The 26,358-nt window shown below is 57.0% G+C and overlaps 2 protein-coding genes and 1 long non-coding RNA gene across 3 annotated transcripts in view; 1 reads left to right on the forward strand and 2 right to left on the reverse strand.

Annotated features, from left to right (window-relative positions):
* Positions 1-7,678, reverse strand: part of NPDC1 (neural proliferation, differentiation and control 1) — a 14,886-nt gene extending 7,208 nt beyond the window's left edge. The window contains exons 1-2 of the mRNA XM_085308370.1: positions 7,675-7,678; positions 6,287-6,430 (exon numbers count right to left, since the gene is read on the reverse strand). Of these exons, the coding sequence (XP_085164496.1) occupies positions 6,287-6,430; positions 7,675-7,678 (148 nt within the window). The remainder of the gene's footprint in view (positions 1-6,286; positions 6,431-7,674) is intronic.
* A 1,135-nt stretch (positions 7,679-8,813) lies between these two features.
* LOC146593991 (uncharacterized) lies at positions 8,814-24,609 on the forward strand. The gene is made up of 2 exons (XR_014896267.1): positions 8,814-8,938; positions 22,714-24,609. It is a non-coding gene; the product is annotated as an uncharacterized LOC146593991 (long non-coding RNA).
* Positions 24,610-24,844: 235 nt separating this feature from the next.
* The window catches only part of LOC146593992 (uncharacterized), a 19,579-nt gene continuing 18,065 nt past the window's right edge, over positions 24,845-26,358 (reverse strand). The window contains exon 9 of the mRNA XM_085308371.1: positions 24,845-25,099. Within this exon, the coding sequence (XP_085164497.1) occupies positions 24,845-25,099 (255 nt within the window). The remainder of the gene's footprint in view (positions 25,100-26,358) is intronic.

Here is a 26,358-nt window from a genome sequence, read left to right on the forward strand (position 1 = left end):
CTGCACCCCCCGCCTCCCCCCCTCCCCCCCCAGTGCCCACAGCACATTTCGACCCATCGTCCCAGGGAAGGGGTTGGGGGGGCGGGAGAGGAACCTGCTCCTCTGCAGGCTGCTTCTGCAAATGGCTCAGCAGCCGCATTATCAGGGGCCGCTATTGAAGCACTGGGCTTTTAACAGGATTAAACTCAACTTCAAAGCGGCAAGACGGTCCAGGCTCCCTCTGCTCCTCAATTGCCGCATTCAGCCAGGGCCGGCCGCAGTGGGAAGCCCTGGAGGGTAAATCAAAGCCACACAAAGGCAAGGTGGTACCACGGCAGCTTCGTTCCAGGATAATTCAAGGTTATAACAATTACAGCTCCCCTGGAGTTTGAACGGTGCTGGAAATACACATCAATTCCCTTCCCAGCCCTGGCACAAAACCCGAGGGGTGCCGCACCGGGGAGCCGTCGTGCCGGAGACGACGGAGCTGGAGCGCTACGGAGCCCCGGGCTTTGCTGGGCTCGCTTCGCGCCTGGCTGGCACTGCGGTCCGAGCGGTTCGTGGGGTGCTGAGTAATCCTGTGGGACAGCCCTGCACGCACGGAAGCTTCTCCTTCAGGCCTAGCGGGCAAGCATGTTACATCATTTATATTCCTAAATCTTACTCACGGGAAATGCAACACTGTGTGCAGTCCCGCCATGGTACCCTTCCGCCTCAGGCAGCTGTGATTGCAACAGCTGATGGTTCAAGCGGATTAATGTGACCTGCTTCAGCAGAAAAAAATAAGTGAAAAGCTGAAAAATCATGTAGGAAAGGCTGGGAGCAGCTGCAGGCCTCATCCTGCTGCAGGCGCTGCGGAGCGGGGCCAGAGCCCAGCGCGCAACCCACGCTGAGGCTCTCGAGCAAAACCCGCAGCGGCCTGGGCTGCCGAGATGGCTCCGCTTGGCATAGGCTTCAAAACTCTTCCCAGTATTTCAAGTGGTGCCCGACAAAGAATTTGAACCAGATGGGCACAGCGCTCTCCTTCCTGTTTTGCCAGTTGCTTCTCTTTTGGCTAAGAAAACCCCCCCCTTTTCAACAGTTTTCAAAATAAATTTAGAATCTTTCCATAAAACCCCCATCTTTTGCCGTTAAGTCTCAAAAGCTGCGAAGATTTGGCGCGGTGGTATCTGGAGCAGAGCTGCCGGTGCGCTGGCACCCCACCGGAGCCCCTGCACAGCAGCAGCTTAACCTCAGCCACTGGCCAGCACTGAGCACCAGCACCCAAAGCCGGAGCAAGGCCCACTGACCCTTTAAACCGGCCTGGTTTAAAGGCGGACAGGTGCCCCCCAAGGGCTGGCAGGGATTGCCGCTAATTCGAGTAACACCCCGCTCCTTGCTCCGACCTGCACCAAGCCACCGGCAAAGCCGCTGGGCTGTGCAGCTGCAGGAGGAGCAGAGCTGCTCCGGGCACAGCGTACGGAAAGAGGAGGGATAGGGGCACCTATCTGACCCTTTCCAGGCGAGGAGGGGCTGGCAACGCGGCGGTTGGCGCCGATGGTCACTCCTTCCCTCGGTGCAGGGAGCATCGCAGAGCAGGGGCTTGCCGCCGGGGATGCTGGTGCCAAACCACAGGCAGCGCCGGGCTCCAAGCCCAGCACCCAGCTGCAGCGCCCTGCGAGCACCCACAGCTGGCAGAGAGGGCGGCAGCGCCCCGGCGCTCGCAGAAACTGAGGCAGAGAGGTCAAGGGAGCTGTGCGCGCTCCCGTCGGTGGAAAACACCTCCGCGACCAAACAGAGCCGCCGCCGGCACCTTTCGCCAGCACCTTAAAGCAGGAGCCTGCCAAGCCCAGCACCAGGCACGGAGCCGTCTGAGAGCAAACTGGAGACTCGACCTGCTTTTGCATGGAAAAAAATCCCGGCTTTTGCTGGCGTGGATGGAGAGTCCCAGGAAAGCCTGGTGCGGCCCTCGCTCTTGCAGCCAGGGAGCCCGCTGCTCGGCGGGCACCAAGACGGGTTTTCCCATGTGGGCTGGCATGATCTGTGCCGAGGCAGGTATGTGGTGCCGGCGATGCCTGCGGCCACCGAGGCGCACAGGTGCTCAGGGAGGAAAAGCCGGCACACGTACATCACCCCCGGTGGCAGCTCACCCTGGAAAGCCCTTGCAGAGCTGGCTTTGGTGAGCTGGCCAGGCGCCGCTGCTCGCAAGTGCCGCAAAAGCACCCGCCAACCCAGCAGCACCCGGCTGCCATCTGCTCTCCCAYGGGAGACAAGCACCCTCAGGGCGATCCCCTCCCTCGCCGCTGGGTGAGCTCAGGCAGAGGGTGTGGGGCAGCAGGGGATCCCCATTCCCAATCCTCATTCCCACCTTCGCAGCGAGGCTCAGGGTGGGGGCGGGGGGGATGCAGGGCAGCACCGCACCCACCCTCCAGGAGGGGGTACAGCCGGCCGAAGCTCTGGGTACCACGCAGGGTTGCTATGGAGACGTGGGCACACGTGCATCCCTTCCTAAAGGGCTGCTTGCTTCTGAGATTTCACAGGAAAAAAACAAATCTCTAACGCCCCCCGCCGAAGCCAGTTGCTCCGGAGGGGCTTGGAGAGGCCGACATGAGCAGGATGTAGCTGCTCGCCCCACCGGCCCAAGCCCCGAGGGGATCGCTTCAGCACAGCCCTCACCTCGAAAGGGCTCCAGCTTGGGGCTCTCCCCCCTCTTTCCTCGAGCAGAGAGGTAGCGCTCAGAGCAGGACGCGCGGAGGCCGAGAAACCAGCTTCGCAGGCAGCCAGAACTGAACATGCTGTAGGTGACCCTGCTTGAGCGGGGGGGGGGGGGTGGACTAGATGATCTCCAGAGGTCCCTTCCAACCTCAACCATTCTGTGATTCTGTGAAACAACCTGTATAGCTCCAGCCATCCAATGAATGGGACAGACTCTGGTGACAGAATGACTCCAGTGCCGTGGGGCAAGCCCCCACTGCCGCCCCAAGCAAGCCGAGAAGAGTGCTGGGCCCCATGCTAGCTGTGGGACAGCTGGAGTGATGAGGGCCAGGACTCCTGTCCTGCCCAGTCTCCCCTAAGGAGCCTACATGAGCAAACTTGACCTGCTGGAAAGCAGCTCTGCAGAGAAGGACCTGGTGGACAACAAGCTAACCATGAGCCAGCAACGTGCCCTTGTGGCCAAGAAGGCCAATGGCATCCTGGTGTGTATTAGGAAGAGTATTGCCAGCAGGTGGAGGGAGATGATCCTGCCACTCTACTCAGCTCTGGTGAAGCCACATCTCAAGTACTGTGTCCAGTTCTGGGCTCCCCAGTACAAGAGAGACATGGTGCTACTGGAGAGAGTCCAGTGTAGGGCTCTGAAGACGATCAGAGGGCTGGAGCACCTGCCCTCTGAGGAACGGCTGCGAGAGCTGGGCCTCTTCAGCCTGGGGAAGAGAAGACTGAGGGGGGATCTTATCAACGTGTATAAGTACCTGAAGGGAGGGTGTCAAGGGGATGGGGCCAAATTCTTTTCAGTGGTGGCCAGCAATAGGACAAGAGGCAGTGGGCACAAACTGACCCACAGGAGGAATTTCTTTGCTATGATGGTGACAGAGCACTGGAACAGGTTACCCAGAGAGGCGGTGGAGTCTCCTTCCCTGGAGATATTCAAAACCCAGCTGGACATGATCCTGCACAACATGCTCTAGGTGACCATGTTTGAGCAGGGCAGGTGGACTAGATGATCCCCAGAGGTCCCTGCCAGCCTCAACCATTAGGTGAATCTTCCAGCTTTTGCATGGCCTCTGGGGCTCTTTCCTGAAGGCTCCGGTGAATATCTCATGGGGCTGTTTGAAATGCAAGGGCTGCCACAAATAACGCATGGGCCCTGACCTGGGAGGGGTGGGAAGCTCTCGCTCTCTCCTTCACTGCTCTGAGATGCTCAGGAGCAGCGAGCTAAGAGAAACATCCCAAGAAAGCAGCTCAGCTGCTGGGAGCATGTCCAGAGGGAGACTGATGGTGACAGCCTGATCCCCCTCCCCTATGCAAGATGGCATTAATGGGATGCACAGTGGTTCTTCGGGGCAGAGAAGCAACGAGGCTCTTGCCCATCAGCGGAGCAGAGCCCACAGCAGCAGCGGGGCTGGAGGTGGGCCAAGAGCAAAAGCCCAGGGTGCAACAACAGACCCTGCTGACGCCCTCCGGCAGGGCAGCGCCCTGCCCATGGGCACCAGCATCAGGCACCTCCCAATTTTACACCCAGTTCATCGCCAGTGAAACCTGCCCAGGGCAAGCAGAGAGCCAGGGGATTGCCAGGTACTTCCTCCTGCCTGGCGCAAAGAGGCTGCTGGGTTTTAGATAGAGCGAAGATAATTGGGTGGAGCTGTAATTACAGTTTTAATTCACCTGCTTATTGAAGTTGCAAGAAAAGCCTGAGGCAGGGGGAAGTAAAGAAATAACCCTGCCTAAAGCTAATTTGCCTTTCCAAACTACACGAAGAGTCAAAAGTCACCCATCTGCCAGGCATCCATCACTCCCAGTGCAGCCTGCACCCGAAACCCACTGGGGCCAGAGGAAGAGGGGTGTCTCCTCATCCACCAGGTCCTGTGGACCAGCCGTGGGGAGGAGCCTCGGGAGATGTGCAGGAAGTGCTTTCTCAAGGGATCCTGTAGCACCTGGATGCTCCAGCCTTCTGTGCAGGCAGTGGGGTCTGATGACCAGCACCTACAGCCTCTCCCCCAACAAAGTGGAGAGAACCCCAGTGCTGGGCTGCATGTGGAGCTGGGCAACCAGGGGACTCCCCTCCTGCTGCAAAGGGATATTCTGCCTTTCTCCTGTCCACCTCTCTGGCCCTTCTCYGCAGGCGAGGAGCTCTTAGGAAGGCCCTCAGTGCACAGCTAAGAGCCACAGCCCCATGGGGACCTCGTTCCTTCTGGAAAGGAGAAGGTTAATATCTAGATAACGCACCACGCAGCCTTTAATGCCTTCAAGCTCTCCCCCGTTGCAAGCCCTGCTTAAGGCACGTCCCATCTCCCTCCTGACGGGCAGCTCTTGAGCCCTGCCTGCTGCCAACATACCTTCCCTGCAGATTGCCACGCAGGAGGCGCCTCCGCATGAGCTCCTGTTTTGAGCCATCACTGGCTCACGATGCAACCAGAGAGATGGGATGGAGTGAAACCGGGAGAGCTCAAAGTGCCACAAGGGAAAAAAGCAAGTCAGGAAGAGCCGCCGCCGAGCAGGCCACCCCCGGCTGCACTGCAGAGCCGAGGGCCGGTGGGCTGAGCTGCGTGGGGAGACGGTGCTGGAGGTGGCCCAAAGCGTAAGCTGACGTCTCAAAGTGAGGGCTGAGATCCCAAGCGCCAGCCTGGCTCGGTGCCAGCATGAGCGAGGAGGCAGGCTCCAGCCGTGGGCACCGGTTCTCCTCGGCCCCGGCTGGCAGGGTGGGTGGGCTGCGTGACTCACGGCTCGGCGCGGGGAAAGCCGCTATGCTCCTGCAAAGCCTGGAGCTCTCCACTGCCCCCAAGCACTGCATGCAGCTGATGTCAGTCTGCGGCAGGAGCCTGATACCCAGTGAAGGGCGCTGGGTCCAGGGGGAAAAGCAGCCGGTGAGCAGGCGGCTCAGCAGCACGGGCTGTCGGTGGGCACGCAGAGGCATGGAAGGATCCAGGATCCCAGGAAGAGACTAAGGAACAAGCACAGGTCCCACGTTCAGGTGCACCAACCCGCATTACAAGATGCCCCATCAGCTGCTGAGTAGCGTCTGAAAGGAGCGGGAAACAGCACCAAAAGGTGGTCAGCCACCAATGTCCCACAGCCAGGCTCACTGAAGCGCTGAGAGGAGGGGAAAAGCCCATTTCCTTCAGCTCACTGCTGGTGGCATGAAGGGTGTCAGCTCCCACACTCAGCAAGGGGCTGCCCACACCAGGCTCCAGGCTTAACCCATCCCAGGAGCACCCCCGGCTGCAGGGGTGAGCAAGGTGCCCTATCCTGGCAGGAGAGAGAAATTCCGCCCAAGGTACCCCATCCGCCCTGCAGGAGTGGGTGAGATGAGCTGCATGCTGCAAGGAGACCTGCACCCCTGCACGGAGCATCGCTCCCGTCCAACAGCTAGAGTGGGGGACCGGGAAAAATTCCTCCATCGCTGCTGCTGGGCATGAGCAAAAAGGCACGAAAACCTCCGTGCAGAAGGGAAGCCCCAGCATCCGTGGGTCTCCGCAGGCCCTGAGCAGCRTGTGTGGCCACCGCTGTTGGCGTGAAGCTTGGGGTGACAGGGAACCAAGCGAGGTTCCTTTTACCGACACAGACCAGCCCGTAACAGAGAGGAGAAGGATTGCGATGGAGCTGCACGTACCAGTGGGCGAGTGTTTCTTCTGGACGCATCGCCCGTGGTCGTCTTCCACGAACTGCTGGAGGCACGGCCCGCAGGCATGGGATCCCGGCGGGCAGAGCTCCCGGCGCTGCAGGGTGCAGTCCAGGCTCCGGGGACACGACTCCGCTGTGGAAAGGGAGGGAAAAAACATGTCAGGTGGAGAAAAAGGATCAGGCATGCTCCCTCCTGCCAGGGCAGCTCCAGGACCTTCATCGGCCTGGGCATTCTTCCATCTTGGCTACACGCAGCTCAGCTCAGGCCTGGAGCCCGCTGTGGTTCAGGGCAACAGCTCAGCAGCCCCTGTGCTGAAGCCCCATCCCAGACCGGACCTGCCGCAGGTCCCTTCTCGTGCACCCATGCTCTGACGCACCCCTGGACAAGCCTGTTCTTCCCGTGCACAGGGCAGCTCAGCTCCCGCAGAAGTTAATGAGCGCAGATAATTGCAGCTAATTGGGAGCCGACCCTTTGCCCCAGCCTCAGCCGAGCGCTGCAACAGAGCAACCCACCTTTGCAAAGCAATTAGGTGCTGCAATTAAGCTCACACTCTAACGACCTGCTTAAGGCAGTTGGCTAGCTGCAGGATGAGTGGGCAGCGCTCTCCTCCCCTCCGCCATCAAGGACCCCAAGTGCTGGGACYGCGGGCCTCCAGCGCGTGTTGCCCCAGCTCGGCAGCCGGGGCAGCCCAGCAGGGGCCAGCTCGCCGCTGGGCCATCTGCAACGGGGGTCTTCAGCTCCTGCAGCAGCAACTGAAATCGAACCCAGCGAATCGAATCCTCCCCAAATCATCATTAAAAAAAAAAGAAAAAATCAATCAAACAAACAAAAACCCCATGCTTCGAAGCCTGGGCGCTGCTGTTCCAGACTGTCATAACCTCACGCTGCTGCTCTCCAGGACCCTGAGTGTCACCTTGCAGCAGGGTCTGCTGCTAGGGCTGGAGATCCTCATGCTCATGGGCAGCTTGGAGGTCAAAGCCACCATCTCCCATTAAGATGTCAGGCCAACAGTCCCAGGTCAACAGGGCATCTCATTCGCACCTCCAAATATCCTGCTTGGGGACACCTCAAATTGGGAAATGGGGCTCCTTAGCAGGCAGCACCCTGTTTCCCTAGGATGGCAGAGGAGATGGCAAATCCGGGCTGCAAAAGGCTGGGGGCACTTGTCCCCATGCTCCTGCCGGGGAAGAGACTCGCGCCGCAAGAACGAACACTGGCATTTTCCCACAGTGGGGCTGGGGAGGACGCAGCAGCTGGAGACCCTCTGAGACCTCAGGCGTCACGGGTGCGAGAAAGCGGGTCCTTCCTCCCCCTCTCTCCCAGGAACAGCCCCTGTCAAAAGCTTTTCTTACGCAGAAGCAAGAAAGCCAGCCCACCCATCGCTCAAAATCAGAGGCTGCCACCAATGCAAGCGTGCTGCGCTCTGCATTACCTTGGTGATCTGCCACCGCAGAGCATCTTAAAAAAAATTAAAAAAAAAAGCAAGATCTGCCCTGCTGGATGCCTGGCAGTGCCAAGTGGCCTGCGAGATCCCGTTGACACCCCCCAGACCCACCATAGAGGAGAGCGGGATTCCCCAGGGAAGGCAGGACAGCTTGGGAAAGGAGGTCCCCATTCGCAAAACGGTGCAGAGCCTTGCTGGGGTGCAGAGGCAGGACAGAGCCGGGGCTGAGGGCTGAAGCCGCTTCCCCCGCGGGAGCTGCAAGCTGCAGCATCCTCAGCCAGCGCCCAGCAACCGATTAAATAAAACCCCACGTTGAATACCGAGAAGGTCGTCATCTGTGTTTGAGGAACGCGCTGTGCTTGTGTGACTGTCACGGGCAAGAGAGACAGGCACTCATCTAATTAAACTCYAAATGTTTAATCAGTCGTTATTTAGCAAGCACACGCATCAGCTCACTGCGCCGGGCTCGTGGCTCCCTGCTTAGCCACTACGGCTTTGCAAGCTGCTGGACAGCCCAGGGGCAGCTAAGCGGAGGCTTTTTCCAGGCCATTTCTGGAGAGTTTTGGTAAGAGCGGGCACCTCTGTGCCGTGTTCCCAGGACAAGCCGGGCACAGGGAGGAGGAGGGCGGAGGGGCACCAAGAGGTGCCAACGCCAAGCACTGGGACTGGGGTGCCGGGCGCTTGGCAGCTGCAGGGGAGGTTTAGTCCACAGACCGCAGAGTCGCCTGGGGAGCTGCCTCTGCACCTGCCGCCGCTCGCCCCCCTCGCTCGGTGGCCCTGGAGGTTGGCACGTGAGCCAGCGGGGCCCACGCTCAGCCGGAGGCGGTGGGCGCCCGAGCAGCACGCTTTCCCCGGGGCCCACGGAGGAGGAAAAGCCGCTCCGGCCAGAAAACGGGACAGCTAGGTCCCGTTGTGGCTGGACGCAAGCCCGGCACCCTCCGCCGGCCCCGCGCAGCCCCCGCCAAGACGCTCTGCCTCGCCCCGCAGACCCAGCGCGCGCCAAGGYGCCCAGCCAGCTTTGCGCGAGTCCCACCTCCCGCTTCGGGGCCGCTCACCGGCCACCCTGGGCGAGACCTCGCTCCGCGCACCGCTGCCTCCCCATCGGTGAGCACGTGCCGCGGCGGAGCGCACCGACGGCGGCTCTCCCGCACAGCTCGGCACCCGAGAGAGACCCCGGAGCTGCCACCAGCACCCAGGTAAGCGCGGCGGCAGTAGAGACCTCCCAGCTGCCCCTCTAGAGGCAGGTAGCACCAAAAACTAGGACCCCCCTGGCCCGTGCGTGCCCCAGGCACCAATCCCTGCCACTTGTGGGCCCACCCAGACCATTCGCTCCCAGAAGGTGCTAAGGCGTCATCGCAGCTCCCAGGCTCCGAGGACAACGTCGCAGCCCGCCGCGCTCCCCTCCGCACGGCAGCCCTCGACCGCGCAGCCGCCAGGGCAAAAAACCCAAGCGGCCATCCGAGGGTTGGCCAAGGGTGCCGTGCCATTCACCCAGGCCCCAAGGAGCCCCGCGGGACACCGGGCACAGAGTGAGCGCCAGAGGTGCCAACGCGTGCCCTCCTCGGGCTGATACGGAGACCCGGCTGAGACAAGTTATTGCATTACTGATGTTTACAGCCTGGGGTAAAATGTTTCCCCCCCCTCCCACYGTCACATGGAAAAGCACAGCAGGGAAAAAGAAAAAAAATAATAAAAWGAAATAAAACAAAAGGCGGACATCCGGCTAGCAAAGGAGCACGGGAATTTTGCCTGCGTGTTTAATTGCAGCAGATGAAAAGATAAAAGTTGGCTTAAGAGAGATATTAATTCAGGAGAAGTCCTCTAAGAGCACGCAAGCTCTGCACACAAGCAACGCCCAGCCTCGCCGGGCAAACGGTGACGTTAGCCCCCGGTGCTGAAACCAGATCCGAGACTCCGGCCGCATCCAAGCAGAGTGGTCCGGCCCAGCCGGAGATTGCATCCGCTGCCACTCGGCGGCTCTGCCCCTCTTCCGCCGCGGCCAGCAGGTAGCTGAGCGCGAGCGGCAGCCCAGAGAGCTTCCCGCCCAGCGCAAAGGGATGCTAAAGATCCCTGGCGGCCCGAAGCGGGCTGCTAACCGTGGCCTCCGGGAGATGCCGGCACATCCCGTCAGCACCTCAAGGGAAGCCCCCGATGGGGGAGAAAGAGGCCAGGCTGAGCATCTGGGGATTATCTGGGCACGGTGCTAATCAGCTTTGGGAAGGCCAGGAGAAGAGGGACGGATCTTTGCACTACTCTCGTCCCCTCCCCATCCAGGTCCCGCGGCCTGGCCTGGCCACTACCTTCTGGGCAGAAAAGCATTGCTGCTGGCTCCTGGTGGCTCGCGCCGAATCTCCCGAGCGAGAAGGTGAGCGGAGGCAGGGCTCCTCTCAATGTCACTGGTGGCCCAGGCCCTGCTCAGCACACCTGTGCCACCCCCAAGGTTGGGGAGACCCATCCAGGAGCCTCAGCTCCGCACTTTTCCCGGGCTCACGAGCGCAGCTTGGCTGAAAGAAGCCTCCTGTGGGAAAACCACAAAAAGAGGAGGAAAACATCCAGCAAAAATCAGGTTGGGTGGATAGGATTACCCAGGAAGCCACTCCAGCCAAATAGCCGGAGATTGCTCGTGCTCCAGTTGCATTTCAGAAGGCTCTTTCTGGGCCGGGAGGCCCATCCACGTGCCAAGGACGGCGAGCGCTTGCCTGCACGGATGCCCCCGAGCTCTGCAAGCAAAGCGGACCTCAGCAGGAAGAGGATGAGCAAAGAACAGCTTCAAAGCAAGCCAGGTCATGGGGACATCCGAAGCGAAAGYCGCCGCTTGCAGACCTGAGCGTGAGCAGGGGAGGGAAGAGCACCGCGTCACGTGAGGCCGTGCCCAAATCGGCCTCCTTGCAGGAGGCAGCCGCTACCCAGCGCAGCGGGATCGCTCTGGCTCCTCGCATCCAGCCGCTGCTGGAAGCCAGCTGCTGGCTGCAGCCAGCACACGTCACAAGCCGTGCTCCTGCCTCTGAAAATGCAGTAAACTCGATTCCTCTGGCACATGGAGACAGAACAGGTCCTGCAGCTCCAGAGGGAAAAAAAAAAAAAACACTTTATCAAAACGCTAGCTTCGGAGAGCAGAGAGGAAGTGCTCAGCTCTGCTTTTTTGCTCCTAGATTTTGGAGTTGGTCACTAGGTGGGGAGAAGGGCCCATGCTCCACGTGGAGGAGCATCAGGTGATGCCCTCGGTCRTCCCACAGCCACGTGGACATCAGCAGCACTGCTGGGTCACAACCAGCCTCTCCTGTCTGTACCCCGAATGCGTGCTGCAGCCCCTGAGCTGAACGGGAACGGCACAGCCCGGGGAGCGCAACGAGCAGCATCGCCTCAGAGCGATGGTCCCCAGGTCTGGCATCCTTCCTTGGAGCAAGACCAAGAGCAAAGGCCACAGGCAGCAGACCAGGACAGGGTGACTGCATGAGCTGTTTCCCCCCAGTCCTTGGCCATTTTCAGCTCAAGTGATTTTGAGCCAGACGTCTCTTTTGCAGCCAGCCCCACCTGCTCTGTTCTCCTCGTGGGCCCACGTCCGTTTCGAACACCCGCGACATCCGTCAGCAAGTCATCCCACAGATCCACCTCCCCCTGCAATTGCAGCCACCGCCATTTCTCCGCGTCGAGCCTGGCCCCTCCTGGCCATCGCTCTTGCATGGGAAACGTGTGACAAAGCACCCAGAGACTTGCTGCGTTTTCACGTTCCTGGGAACTGAGCGCATGGCACGAGCACATGAACAAGCTGCAGACAGAAACCTTTCAGGGTCCCAGTGCCTGGAAAGGGTCTCATCCAGCAGAATAACGCTGGGGCCTGCACACCAGGCCCCGCTACCTTCAGGATTAARCAGTACATTATGGGCAGGTATCCTTGGCAGGAACACTATTTCCAGGCAAAAACTCCTTTGCATGCTGGAAAACACCACGTGTGCCCACATGCCAGTGCACAGGGGCTGCAACACAGCTTCTCCCATCCCTCAGTCCAGCCCTGCTCACACGGCCCCGCTCCCTGCTCAGAAGAGCTCTCCTCGCCATGCGCCCTGGGGCAACAGTGGCGTGGACAGACGGACGGACAGACAGATGGATGAGGTTGCGCTGAGCAGCACCAGCCTGTGGCCTGCGCGAGGGTGCCACACGTCCCCCAACTCGCCTCCACGCTGCTGGACCACCGTTCCCGTCGTCTCGCACAGCGAACATCTTTTTCAGCACAGCACTTCCCAGGCCGCCAGTCCGTGCTGGAGGTCGTAAATAAATCATCCTTTAAAAAGCGCCTTGCTGCTCTTTGCAGCTTAAAACACTTATCTGTGTTCTTGTTTATCAGGTTTTGCTCAAGCCAATACCAATCTGCTGGGCTTTTATCCTTTTATCTGCCCAGAGTCCTTCTGGCTTAGGTTGTGTTTGCTGCTTTGTGGGAGGGTTTTTTGGTCATTTTTTTGGTTTGTGTTTGTATTTTTTTTTTTCCAAATCAGGCAGACTCAGCACTCACAGTCTCGCTTCACCAGCCTGGGGACACGGAGATCCCCACGCAGATTCGCTCTCTGCAGGACCGGCTTGGCAGTGCTTTCCTCTGCAGTCCTGCACCCTCAGCTGCAACACCCACTTAGAAAAAAAAAAATAAATCTGAGCTTTGCAAAGCAGGTTTCCTTCCTCCCTGCCCAGCAGAACAAAACAATACACGGCAGACGGGCTTCCTGCTCGCGCGGCGGGACGCAGCRCTCCCAGCCTCGTGCCCGGGGCTCGGCACGCTGCGGCCGCGCAGCTGCGTTAGCCCCCCCAGCTCTGGCAGAGGGGACGAATCCAGCCTAAAAAGCAACAGGAAAAGCCACTGAGTGCAAAAACCAGGCTGAAATGCAAACGGCTCAAGAGTTTTGAGCTGAAGTTCACTGTGCCTTGAGCGAGAGGGGGAAGATGCGCGGCTCCCAACGTGTTGGCTGAAGGTGGGACGACGGATGTGGACCAAGGGCCAAGCTGGAACAATGCAGGGAGCCAGGCTCCGTGCTGTACAGAGCAGCATGGGGCAGGGGACAGCAGCCTCTGCCCAGCTTGTTCCTGGGGCACGTGCCATACTGAGGACACGCAGGGCCTTGCAGCCCTGCTGCAAAAGAAATCCCTCCCTGAAACACTCTCCTGATTATGTTTCCGCCTGTAAAGGTGCCTTTGGAGACGTGGCAGGCTGCTCCCCAGTAAGAAATGGTGAAGGACGAGGAGCGACCGCCTCCAGGGCAGTGCAGGAGCTCTGCCTGACCTGTACGGCCCTACCGCACGCTCCCAAGCTCAGGCTGCTCCAAAGCAACTCAGCAGGCATCATGCAGGGCACCAACCCATAGCATTTCCCATATCCCGGAGACTAAGTCAAATCAGCCCTAGTCACCTGGGGGAAACGCAAAAACTTCAAAGATGGGGTTCAGGGTTATCCTCTCAGCACAGCGAGAGAAGCAGGGAGTCCCAAGAAGCACACATGTAGAGGAGGAACCCACCTTAGAAGACATACGTGGTATTGCTAGAGGAAACCCAAGCTACAAACACCCCCAAAATTTAAGGAGCTCTCGTGCCCATGGACCTCAGAGCCCGGAAGCAGGGAGCACCAGGCAACCTGCTGGTATCAAACTGAAGGAGTAGGATTTCACGTAATTGCTATTAAAACCCTTTATTGGGCAAAAAATTACTCTTCACCGCCTTGGCATTCTGCCTAGCACATTAAGGAAACAGAAGCAGGATTAATGGGCATTGCAGGAAGGGGATACAGCACCGGGATGGATGAAAACAACTCCTGCAAACCGCAGCTTCAGACCCTGATGGAGTCTCACAAACCAAAGCCTGCCCGCTCGCCCTCCACCGCTTGTGCTCAAGGCCACCTGGCCAAAGGCATGTGCCTGTTTAGCAGATGCAAGGGCAGAGCCATGCAGAGGCAGAGGACACAAACCTATGCCCTTTCTACTGCCTCATGTGCTGTGTCATCTCAAGAATGCATTTCAAGAAGGTCACACCATCATCTCAAGGTGGTGCAACCACCATGCATCACCTGGGGAAGAGAGAAGGACCCTAGGGACCACTGTCACCTTGTCGAGCTCTCCAGTGGTACACCTCTCCCTAGGGTGCATACTGCAGCGGGAATCAGTCACCGAGCCCTTCCCCAGCACACGTCACCCCTTCCCCCAGACCACAGCAAAATGGGTCTGTTCCAGTCGTACTGAGCTGAAGAATACACCTCAGACCCCCAGCATTTCCCAGTGACCTGCTGGGTTTGGGCCAGCCCCGGGACCTTGCTGCCTATTTCTACTTGCTCCTTACACAGTCCGGTCTCCGCAGCGTCTGCCAGCTGTGCAGCTTTGAGGAGGATTAAACATTTCATCCCTACCCATGCCAGGGCTGACTCTGCAGCATAAGGGCCTGCTTCCAGTCAGAAGTGCTTCACTTCAGATTTTCAGGAAGAGAAGCAATTAAAAGACAGACACGTGCTGTCTATGATTTGCCTGGTGCAGACCAGGCAACGTGTACCCCACATGTAAGGCCTTACCCTGGCACAGGCGTGTGACACCACAGTGCCTCCAGGTCTGCGTGGAAGTGGAAAGAGGCCCCAGCTTAAAACACCAGTATGCATTCTTGTTTATCAAGCTTTGCTCAAGCAAATAGCAACCTGCTGGGCTTTTTTATCTGGACTAGGCTGTGGTTTGGGTTTTGCTTTGTTTGTTTTTTTTTTTTTTTTTACTGGGTAGACTCAGAGGTCTAGCACAGTTTGGTGGATAAAACACACAATGAAAGCCTGTCCCCATAAAGCTGCTTACAGGTGCAGGGCTCTTTGGGGTGCAGAAGTGACACCAGCTGGGCTGTGTCATCCTCAGTGCTGCTGCTGGCCTGCTGCAACAGGCTCCATGGCCTGGTCCAGGTGCATACGGGGAGCAGAGGACACGGTAAGAAGCAGGGGATGTCGAACGGCCCAGCCTAACTGCCCCTGTAGATCTGCGGCCACACAGAGAAGTATATGGCGCTGCCGCAGCCACCAAGACATGGTCCCGTCTCTGAAGGAACCACACAGCACCCAAGTGCCAGCATGCACCCTGCACAGCCCAAGGACAGGGATAAGCTGGCACCTCTGTCACAGCTACCAACCAAGCTGCAGTGCAGCAAGGAACCTCCCTCTATGCACATACTCGCGTAACCTGTCTCTGCCCAGTGTCCCAAAGTGACTTCCCAGGAGCCTGGGCAGGTGATTCCTGCAAGTCCTGGCTTCCTGCAGCCCTGGCCTGGCTTGGAAAGGCTCCTTCCCTCCTCGGGCAGGGCCTTGAGGAGGTGGCAGAGCCCTAGACACTGCACGGATGCAGGGGAGAGCTCAGCCCTTTACCTGCTTAGGCGCCTCTAGCTCCTCACCTGACTGCTATGGAGAGCTTGCTCTTCTCCCAGCTTGCCTGTCACCTTGCAAGGTCCTTGCGCTGCTTGACATGATCCCGCTGCAGACAGCACTCTCGTGGCAGTCCTCAGCTGTGTGAAAGGGCTCTCTGCACTCAGCAGCTCCGCAAACCCAGCAGCACCTCCCAGCAAAGCTCACTTGGAGGAGCTTGGGCTCAGTCCCAATACATCTGCGTGCCCCAGACCACAGGAGATGTCTGAAGCCTGCAGGATCTGGCTGGGATCATTTTAACAGTGGTGAGAACCAGAGAAGAACCACTTCTCATGGGTGGGCAGACATGCAAATGCATTTCCACTTACTGAAGCCGGGCCCAAACTTGCAGCCTCTCTGCTCTTCCTCAGCTGACGCTTGGAGGCTCTACCCACCAGCAAAGGCAAGGAAGAGCCTGCTGATAGAGGCTTACCATGAACCCACCAGGCAGGCGTCTTAAGCCCCGGGAGCTCACCCAGTCCCATGCTGTGGGCACCAGTCGATAAGGGACAAGAGGCAGACTCCCCTCCACAGCCTGGGTGAGCAGAGCTGGCTCTCCTTCGGGCACTGCCCGTGCAAAGGCTGAGGAGCAGGACAGCTTTTGCAGACCTCAGCCTGGAAGCCGCAGAGGCCGATGGGACCGTTTGGGTGCGAACAACAGCCTCAGCTCCCACCAAACCCTTCCCTGTGGACATTATCGCTGCGTGAGCAGCAAAGCGCTGCTGAAAAGGAAGGAGGAAGAAGAGAGGCGAATTGACCTCACCCAGACCAGGCGCACAAGGAATTTGCACGCCCTTTGCACAAGCCGCCCAGAGCTGGGGCCAGCAATCAGCCGCTGGGGCCGGCAATCAGCCGCTCCGAGTGGATTCGTGCTGCCCACGCTTGCAGTGATTTAAATAAAAGCCAGGAGCAACAGATCCCTGGCTAACCACAGCTGCTCCCACCGGGGCCAGATGCTCTTCAACAAGTTAAAACCCTCCCACACCTCACTGGCTTCCCACGTCACCAGGAGACATTTTGAAGCCTTTACTAAAGAGGCACCAGGCACAATTTTGACAGTCTCCTAGTAAAAGATTCTCCTGCAGCTAAGCAAGAGCAGCAGCACGTGGTGCTTCACTCCAGGTCAGGAACATCCCAAATCTTTGTCCACCTTGCCTCCACTGCCCAACATGGTGGCTCCCAACAGCTCAGGGATGGGTTTCTCTCTGAAAACAGAGACCAGAGACAAGGCCACCAAACACCAGGTCCAGGAGGCTACAGGCCCAGCGTGCCAGCACTGTGCACAGCTTCCAACCCGGGGGCTGCAGCATGCAAAACTGATTCTTGCAGCCTTTCAAACTGCACCACCGGGGCAGGCAAACTGCGTCACGCCAGTAGTTTAACAGACATATGAGCCAAAAAGCTCAAGAAAATGCAAGCTTCAAATCACTCCACCTCCAGAAAACCATTTGATCTCTTCCAGTTGGCTGGGCACAAAGACTGCACCTGCTTGGACACAACCACTGGAGCCAAAGAGGCCTCAAACAAGCGGATGAGATGGTGATAAAGACTCCCTGGAGAACAAGCCTCGAGTCCTGCACCACGGACTTGCAGGTTTTGCAGACCTCCTGTGCCACGGGAGGGATCAACGCTGGGTGCCCCCAACCCTGTGTCACCTGCTGAGACACCTGCACCAAAAGCTGTGTCCCGGAGTGGCACGGAAAGCACGGCACCCAGGGCATCTGCAAAAGGGCTGCGACCAGTGGCCGAGCAGCRGAGGAGCCACTCTGAGATTTCTCTGTGTTTTTATCCACCCTAGCAGGCAGCTGATTCATGCAAACCCTCCCGTTTGCAGCCAGGAAGCCAAGAATTAGCACCACAAGCAGCAGATCTCCCCTCGGCAGCCACACACGGCACCCAGAGGAAGGGTCACGTTACAGACAGCTTATCAGGGCTTCTCTTTCCCTGGGCTTAGCAGGCTGCTCGGAAATAATCCCTGCCAGATGCAAGATGATGAGCTCCCCAAAACAAAGCTCTCCCTTCCTCCTGCCTCCTCTTTCATCACACAAGAGCTGACGGCTTCTAAGAAACGCTCCTCGACAAAACCTCGCTGGGCTGTTACTGCAATGCCCCAGGATCCCCACAAAATCCACACATGCCACCTGCACGTGCTAAAAGAAACACCTTCCCCATGTTTTTCCCTCTGCCCAGAGAAAGGATTGCCACCTCCTTTCTACAGAAAGGAAGCTGAAGCTAGAAGTCCATAGGGACATCTGTGCCATGAGAGCGGATGGGCTGGTCCACGGCAGGGCATCTCCAGCACCCTGGCACGGACTCCCAGCAGAAAGCCCTGCTCACAGCACGTGGCTTGGACAAGTGTGGCTCACTCTCCATGGTAAAGCAAGCCTTACTCCTCCTGGATACTCAGCCAAAGGCTTTGATGTCTTTGCTATCCATACAGGAGATCCACCAACAACACTGCGTGTGCTTAAGGTGCTCAGCAGTCACCTTGCATCAGCTGGACAAAAAATGGAACAAGTGAGATTTGGTGCTTTACTGGTGGGAATAGGCAGGCAACTGGACATTAATGCTACCTGCTCTGGCTGCAATTTTTCCTTTAATACAAGATATACAAGTGGGAGGAAATGGCAAAACACACCACCACATGCTATGGCAATTCACTTTCAATCTCCCTATCTTGGACCTCTGGCTCAGATGGGAAATGAAACATTCTATCTGAGATTTTCAATGCATTTTATTTCTGTCCAAAAATGTCAAAAAACTAAAACCCCAAACAAAACCCCAGCTCTATTTTCCCCAAAAGAAAATACGGCTACGGCCATGCATGCAGTGCGGTTCCTTGGAACTTCCTTCCCAATTCAGACTTGCACAAAGTATCAAAACTCCAAAACCAAGATGTACCCGAATTCGCCCTGCTCCAAACGGTGCACACTAGCCCAGGGCCAGGAAACGGAGCTGGCTGCGAAACAGGCTCCTGCCCTGGGGCAAGGCACAGCTCGTTGCACATCTGCTCAGCTCAGACCTGCTGTGAAATCGCCCTGATGCACCTCCAGGGCTTGGTCTGCAACACAAAAGCATTCAGTGATGTGAGCTTGTTCAGCTCCGTGAACTGTCACCACCCAGAAACACAGGCTACACAAGCTTCAGGCATTTAACAGGCAGTTTCTTCTCATTGCAATTACTGTTAGTTCATGAAATGGCTAATTACAGGTCTGCTGTCTCCAACTGATGCTCTTATTACCCTGTAACAGCTGGGGCAAATGAAAATGCCCTGAGTTGAGGCATCTCTTGGAGAGGCGAAGCAAGGCCTGTCGTGCGGATGGGTCCACGTGCTCTCCTTCACGGGGAGGACGCAGCTGGAGGCATCGCTGGCTGGCATATTTATAAATCCCAGGCTGGAAACAACACCTGGTCCGAGCCCAGCCAGCAAGACCCATCCCCAGGACCCAGCACCTTGGTCTGGGTTGGGGCAGACACGTAATGGATGGACCAGGGACCCTGTCATTCCTCCCTTCCAGGCAGCCAGTGGAGATAAAATCCCCACCCAGTCTGAATCCTGGAGATTACAGAGGGAAAGGGCATCACAGTAACACAGCAGATGAAGGTGGGGGACAGCCCGCCAGCCACATTATTCTGTAAATCCGTGGTCTGGCAGCTGACTCCCTACCCGCAGTGAGTCCAGGGCTAAATCCGTCCCTACCCCAAATGCTCCCACAACTAAAGAAGCACATGGGAGACGCATAAACCGATTACTTCCTTTAATTCTCTGATGGCCCAGAAGAAGGGCTGTTTCAGGCAAATGTCTCTAACTTGTACTTGCACTCTAGGAAGGGCCTAGAAGTGCCCCCCATGGAGAGCCAGAGCCACCACCTCCAAATTGTCCCAGGAAGCTTCCTCCAGGCAGACCAGCTAAGAGGATGACAGCTGAGTCTTGCTCCAGAAGGGGAACACGTTAAACCCAAAACCTCAAACATGTTTCCAGATCCCAAAAGGCAAACCCATATCAGTGAACAGAAAGGGCCCTATAATACAGCTCCAGCACCCAGCACTGGCACCTGGACCAGACGGATGAGCCATGAGCAACACGGAAGAGCTGCAGTACAAACACAAGGAAATGGGCACCATCTCCCAGGATACAGTGGCAAAGCAGCAAAAAATTGCACGAGTAATAACGGCCCAGGCTCTTCTTCACACTTCCTGAGGGAGTAACTAAGTCAGCATTGGGCTGGGAGAAATTGCCATGTGACAAGAACAACACAGGTGCAAACTGTCCTTGGCCCCCAGGAGGTCCACTGGCACAGAGACGGTTAAGAGAGCTGTTCGGCATGGGAAAGTCACAGATGCACACAGATATGCCTCTCTGACTGGGAAGAGCACACTCTGGGATGCTGTCACAGCACTTGCTGATAGGAAAGGCTTCTCCCTGCACATTTGAGCTACAAGCAGCCACTTCCGACCCCACTTTGCCTTTCAGACTAGGTCTCTTCATCTGCCTCTCAACAGCTCAAGAGTATGAATGAGATCAAGGTTTCCTTGCCCTGGCCAAAGGAGAGTGCAAACCAGGGCTTGGATGGGGAATGCCTGTGGAGAGAAACATGGATTTCAGGGACCCCCAACAAGTCATGAAGAAGAGGGATGAAAGAGCAGTTCCTCCAGCCTGGCCTTTAGGCTCGCCAGGCCAGTGCCAAGGACAGGGAATAAAGTTCAGTAAAGGATCCGCAGCTCTGGCTGACATGAGAAGGAAAGGAAGGAAGGTTGCAGAGTGCAAGGGAAAGGCAAGCCTGGAAGCTAGTTAAGCCACACAAAGGGCCTTTCGTGCCACCCTGAGGAGCAGTAGCCTGTCTGCAGGCTGCATGGCTCTTGGGGATGGGCACTGAGTGCTGCGCAGGGCCAGCAACTGGCATAGTGGCCATGGCTGCAGCTCCACTGCAGCTTCTTCTACCACTTGTGGTCTCTGCAGTGTTTTCCTTCCTTTTCCACGGGAAGAAACCAAGGGTAGGATTTGCCCTCAGTGGGTGGAATCAAAGCCCAAGGAGGAGGGACCTATTTGAGCACTGCTCCTGAAGCTCTTTCATAAGACACCCTAAACCTCTGCCTTGGCAGCAAGGGGAGCCAACGGCACCAGGGACCATAGGAATTGGTGCTAGCGAGTGGAGGTATTGCAGAGATCAGAGATCCTCTTCAACAATCTTCTGTTTGCCTGCATACAAACCACTGCCCAGTAATATCCCCTGGCACGGGTGTTGATCCAGAGCTAAGGCAAGCCACCTTTAGGGGTGCCTGAGTAACCGTATCTCAAGGTTTCCATGCATCTCAGGCACCTAGGCTATCCGAGATGGATTATTTTTTCATGGCAGAAGCAAACAGAGCAGATAAAACCCCAGGGAACTGGGGGGGAAGGTTGTCTCCCAAGAAAAACTGCACAGAAAATTAAGCTCAGGAGCAACACTGAGCCAACCAGGTCCCAGGGGATGAGCACCCCCCACAACTGAATAGCACAAAGTATTTGGTCTGTACTACGATTTGACAGAAGATACTATTACTCACAGCCTGCAGGGTGGGTTAAAAGCAATGGGCTGGCTGTATATGGCAAGGACAGCCCGGGAGCCCAAGTCTCCTTCTCCACCCTGTTTCCAGCCTAAGTGCCATCAATTGCTCAGACTTGCTCTGCACTTCACTGCTAAATGGGATAATTGACCACCATGAACAAGATGATTCAGACGACCTTCTCAGCGTCTTAAGAAAAAGCAGTCCTTGGAAATCCCTGCTTTCTGCAGACAGACTCACAGGTCTGTGAGCTGCCCAGACACATTAACGTGGAGACCTGCATTACGTAGGGGAGCTCAAAGATCAGCCCCTCTGCTCACCTTAGGCATCATGCTAGCATATGGGAAGCTTTCCAGGGCAGAAACTCTCCTTGAAGGAGGGAAGAGACTGACACAAGCACACCATCAACCCAACCATTGTCTGCTCCCAAGAGATGCTTGCAGTTGCCCCAGTTTCAGAGTTCAGGATAAGGAATAACTTATCCCACTGCCCACAACCTTCAGGGAAAGCTTGGAGAGAGGCCAGTGGGGATTTCTTCTCCACACGCGCCCATGGACACAAGGAAGCCAACCCCACACAGATCCTAAGAGAGCAACCTTCCGTGCCTAGACCCTGTCAAAACTCACTTTGGACCAGGTAATCACAAAGCGGACAAATTAAAAGCAGGGAGACTGACAATCCTACCACACGCTAAGCAACAAAGACTTTATAGGGCAGAGAGCCAGGAAGATAACTCTCCCCTTATTTTATACAACTCTAGACCTTGAGAACTCCCTGCATCACTGCAGAGCCGGAATATCCGATATCAGTAATAATGTTTGCACTTCCACCTCTATCTCCCAAAACGTTGTGCAGGGAAGAAAGGGAGAGCGAAGTCCGCAGTCCCTTTGTGTTTTCCCCGAGAAAGCTGGGCCAAATGCATCACTTGGACTAGAAATGACCACTTGGATTTTGCTGAACGGTTTCTCTAGGTGCTTCTGCTTCAGACGCCTATCTGCAGCAGGAGAGCTGGGGTTTGAAGTCCTATTAAAAAGAGGTTCTCTCCTGTTATTGARCTTCTGAGCTGGAAAATCTTTAAAAAATAATAATAAACCAAACCTGGTAACCAAATTATTCAAGAAAGGATTAGAAGTCAGACTCTCACCAACGCTCCAGGAAACTAGCCAGAAAATCAGCTTAGGCAATACCAGCATTTCTACCAGGTTAGGCAACACCAGCATTTGTACTGGACGATATACGCACTGGATAAAGAGAGATGTGGGGGAAAAAACAAAACCATGGACTCCTGGCTACATCACCAACAAAGCCAGCACGCTCCACTGCCTTCCTCCATTCCAGATCAACCTGATATGTTGCTGAGCAGCTTGTTGCAGGTGAGAAGGTGCCAGCCAGCTGGAAAGGGGGACATGTGCAGTTTTCATCTCCCATCCTCTGTTCACCCCTATCGCAGTTGCTATCAGCAAAAAAGTGCTCAAACCTCTGTCTGCCAGCCTCCAGCTTCACAGTGGCATAGGCAAGATGAGGGTGTCACCGTGCCACCTGTGCTTACCAGAAGATGCTGCCTACTTGAGGAGCCTTCTGGTCAAAGCAGAGAAACCAGACAAAGCAGGGGAGGAGGAAACGTTCATCTCAGTTTGAAGTAGGTTTATTGAAGCAGCTGAGGCAGGAGGACCTAGGTACAGTGGTCTAGGACCTTCCCCCCAGCTCTCTCCTTGGTAGGTCTAGCTTCACCCACACACAATATGGAGCAGGAGCTGTATCTGTGCCCTGCCATTTATACCTCGCTCTGAAGTGAGAACAAGCTGTTTCCAAAGAAAGCAGAGCTCTGCCCCATCCTCCCAGAAAGGAAAACCTACAAAACTGGCAGAAATAGCCAATACTTCCCCTCTGCACTTTTCTCCATGCAGCCAGGAAGGAGGGTCAGTTTTTGGGGAGGAAGGCTGCAATGCTTGCAGGGTCCCCTTTAACCTTATAACCACAAGGGAATTGCTGTAACTTCCCCTCACTGTCCGTTACACGCAGGCCACACAAGGAAGCAGATTGGACCAAACTTCTTCCCACAGCCGGCATCACTGGGAGGCTCCTCGGGCAACCCCAGCTGTCTGAAAAGCTATCTGAAGAAACCAGCCCAGAGATCCCCACTGCTGCAGTGGGCACACGGCCCGGGCTCATCACTCCCCTGCCCTCCCCGACGCTGTGTGCAGAGCAAAACCAGCCTCCTGGCAACAGGATGCTGCCGTCGGCATTTTCAGGCTGTAGGACACCGCTACTGGAAACGGTGCAAAGAGGCGTTGCCTACCTTTTGCTTGTGTGAAAGCCCAAAGATGGCAGAAGCTTAGGTCAAGCTTCTAGATATCGTGCTGCAAAGCTACCAGGCAACCTTGGCATAAACCCTCCGCCCGGCTCCTGGCCAGGTTTCTGCATCTCACACAGCACTCAGCCCTTGCAGTGCACACGCTGCCAGTGCCAGGTACTATTAAAGGCAGGCAGCTGTAGCTCGAAGCAAACGCTGGCCAAAGGTGATACCTCCAACTCTGCCTGAGAATGATACATTCAATTCAGAGTACTGAACAGCAAACGAGGGGCTGAGATGTCCTCCTAAATCTACAACCTGACCCTACTTTTGCTGGGAACATATCATAACGCACTTGTGAGGATAATCCAGGGAGGCACAAGAGCAGTGAAGATGCCAGGGTGAGGTACTTGTTATTGGGGACACTTGTCCTTTGCACAGTTTTGCCTTGTTCAGAGGAAGTTTACTGTTTCCTCTGCCCTAAAAGCTAAGTAACTCATAAAACAGTCAGCTCTCAGCTGGCTACTCGCAGCCTGACCAGGCTCCGTGGTTGACCACTGAATGACCATTTGCTCCATGTTGCTTCTTGGAGGCAGCTACACCATCACTGGTTATCTTGTACTTCTGCTTAGCTACAGCCCAATCAAAGAGCTGGACGTAGAGGGTCCAGCCAGCTACAAGGCTCCATGAACTCTCCTTCCCGGCCCTGGCTGGCCCATGCAGATGGTCTCTGCATGCCTTCAGGCCCAGCGCCCAAAACTTGAATAATCAGGGCAAAACTCAACGCCCAGGGTGACGCAGCCATCACTGCCAACTCCATGAGCAGCCCTGGAAGCACAAGACTGCCTGCTGCCAGAGGGAGACCCCACCACCCTCGTTGGTCCAAAACAAGTCTCCTAAGCGGGCTGTCCMCACCAGCACGGCCATGGGATGAGCTCCATCAGCAAGCCAAGCCCAGCCTCCGCTGTCAAGTTCATGTTTGTTCCACCTGAAAAGTTCTTTGTGAGGGAGAAATTTCTGCTTTGAAGCCCGCAAGCACAGAGAAACGGCCACGGCTTTGCAGCAGCCTCAAATTCAGAGCCAGCTGAGCTTGGGCAAGGTCTCCGGGCACAGGTAGCTACCCAGAGCATCTCCAGAATCTGCCTGGATTTGCCCAGCACCAAGCCTGCCCCGGACAGCCCTCGCTGGTGCTCCAGGAAGCCCAAGAACAACGTTTGACCTGCAAACAACGCGGCGAGCACAAGGTGCTCCCTGCTCTCTGCGCGCTTTCTACCACCAATGAGGCAGAAAGCACTTAATGTTGGAGCAGAAATGCCCGGCGTCCCCACTGCCCAGGATACCACCTTCGCAGCGGCCATCCCACATGACCAGGGACGCTGCGTTCGCTCCCAGGCGTCTCCTTGCGCCCCGTAAAGCCGGCGCACTAAAAGCACTATAACAAACCCACCAAAAACCAAAACAAAAAAATCAATTAAAAAATACATTTAAAATACACCCTCTCCACTTTAAAACACAAAAGATGAGCAAAGGCAGATTGCAGTTGGGAGGAAAATGAAAGCCACAAGATTTTTCACTCCCCTATAGAAAAGTAACTAACTAAATAAATAAATAAACGAAACAGAAAAGCTTCTCGTCAACATTTTAGCCTTTGCAAATACTGCTTCTCTCAAAGCGAGTAATTCTTCTGACAGGTGAGTAAACAGCACATTCRCAAGCTGTCACCCAGGCGGAGGGCGGGCGGGCGAGCCGTCCCTGCCCGGCCTGACGCAGCCGCGTGACAGCTCACTGAGACGGCTAGCTCCCGAGAGCACCTTTCTTTGGTTTTTTTGGTGTTTTGGGGGATTTGGGGTTTTTTAAGCCTCACCGGGGGGGCTGGGGGATGTTTCTTGGCTTCCCGCCCGCAGCCGACCTCTGCCGCGACAAGTTCTCCAAGTGCGGGGTGATGGCCACCAGCGGGCTCTGCCAGACCGTGGGCGCCTCCTGCGCTCGAAGCTGCGGCGGCTGCTGAGCCCCCGCCGCCGCCACCCACCCCGAGAACGAAAATCCCCCCTCGCCGCAGCTCGACGGCTGGCGTCGCCCTCCACCCTCCTCCTCCTCCTCTTCCTCACCATGGTGCTAACGAACCAGTGCATGAAGCAGCATAAAGGTCCATTTTGTGCACATACGTATACTATAGGGGGGGTTTATATATATTTTTTTTTAATGGGACGGGCGTTATTATATTTGTAAGGGCGCGCGGTGGTTTGCGGCGGGGGGAGGCTGAGCCCCGGCCTCCCCCCACCCCACCNAAAAAAAAAAAAAAAAGCCAGAGCTGGAAGTGCGGTCACATTTCCCACACCAGTAGCCCACAAGGCCACCATGGCGAGCAGCTCCAACCTCAAGACAAGCCAGCCGCTTGCCCTGGCTCCGCCACGAGCCTCGTCGCAGGAGCAGGCCCGCTGCTCACAGGGTGCCTGCTGCTGCACCCCACATGCCCTCCCACTGCTCGCAGGGTGCCTGCTGCTGCGTCCTGGGAGCAAGCCCACTGCTCGTGGGGTGCCTGCTGGTGCACCCCACATGCCCGCTGCTCATGGGGCACATGCTGCTCACGGGGTGACTGCTGCTGCATCCCGGGAGCAGGCCTGCTTCTCGTGGGGCGCCTGCTGCTGCACCCCATGCGCCCACTGCTCATGGGACACCTGCTGCTGCACACCATGCACCTGCCCACTGCTCGCGGGGCATCTGCTGCTGTGCCCCATGTGCTCGCCCGCTGCTCGCGGGGTGCCTGCTGCTGCGGCCTGCATGCCTGCTGCTTCCACAGCRGCTGCAGAACCGCCAGCGGTGCGGGGAGCGAACATGTCCACATGTCCATGACCCAGAGGGGAGTCTGGCCCCAGAGCTCCCCAGGCTGCCTCCCCCCCCCCCCAAGTGACGCCCACTCCCTCCATGCCACGGCCACCAGTGGGGACTGGCTGTTGGGGTGGTGATGGCACGGCGCTGCAACAGCCAGGCCTGGACACCCTGCCGCCCACCACTCCTGGGCTGGGGGTGAGGGGGGCTCTCCTGGGATGAGTGGCCCTCGGGGGACATGCAGCCCAGACCCCGGCAGAAGGGGACAGCATTGAGACCTCGGGGGGGACAGCCCAGGGCCCCCTGGGGGGGAGGCGGGGACCAGGGGGTCCTTTGTTGGGGGGGACAGACAAGGACGGTGCTGACAAGGAGCCCCAGGTTCCTCAAGGGAGAGAGTGGAAACAAGCAGCTCCAGACCACCGTGGGAGGAAGGGAGGGGACACACAGGTCTTTCGGGATGGGGGAGGTGACAGGCGGGTCCTTCGGGATGGGGAGGGTGACAAGCGGGTCCGGGGTGGGGGGAAACAAGCGGGTCCTTCGCGGAG

This window comes from Rhea americana, unplaced genomic scaffold (assembly GCF_003343005.1).
Source record: "Rhea americana isolate MKP2758 unplaced genomic scaffold, rheAme1 scaffold_273, whole genome shotgun sequence".
NCBI classification, from domain to species: domain Eukaryota; kingdom Metazoa; phylum Chordata; class Aves; order Rheiformes; family Rheidae; genus Rhea; species Rhea americana.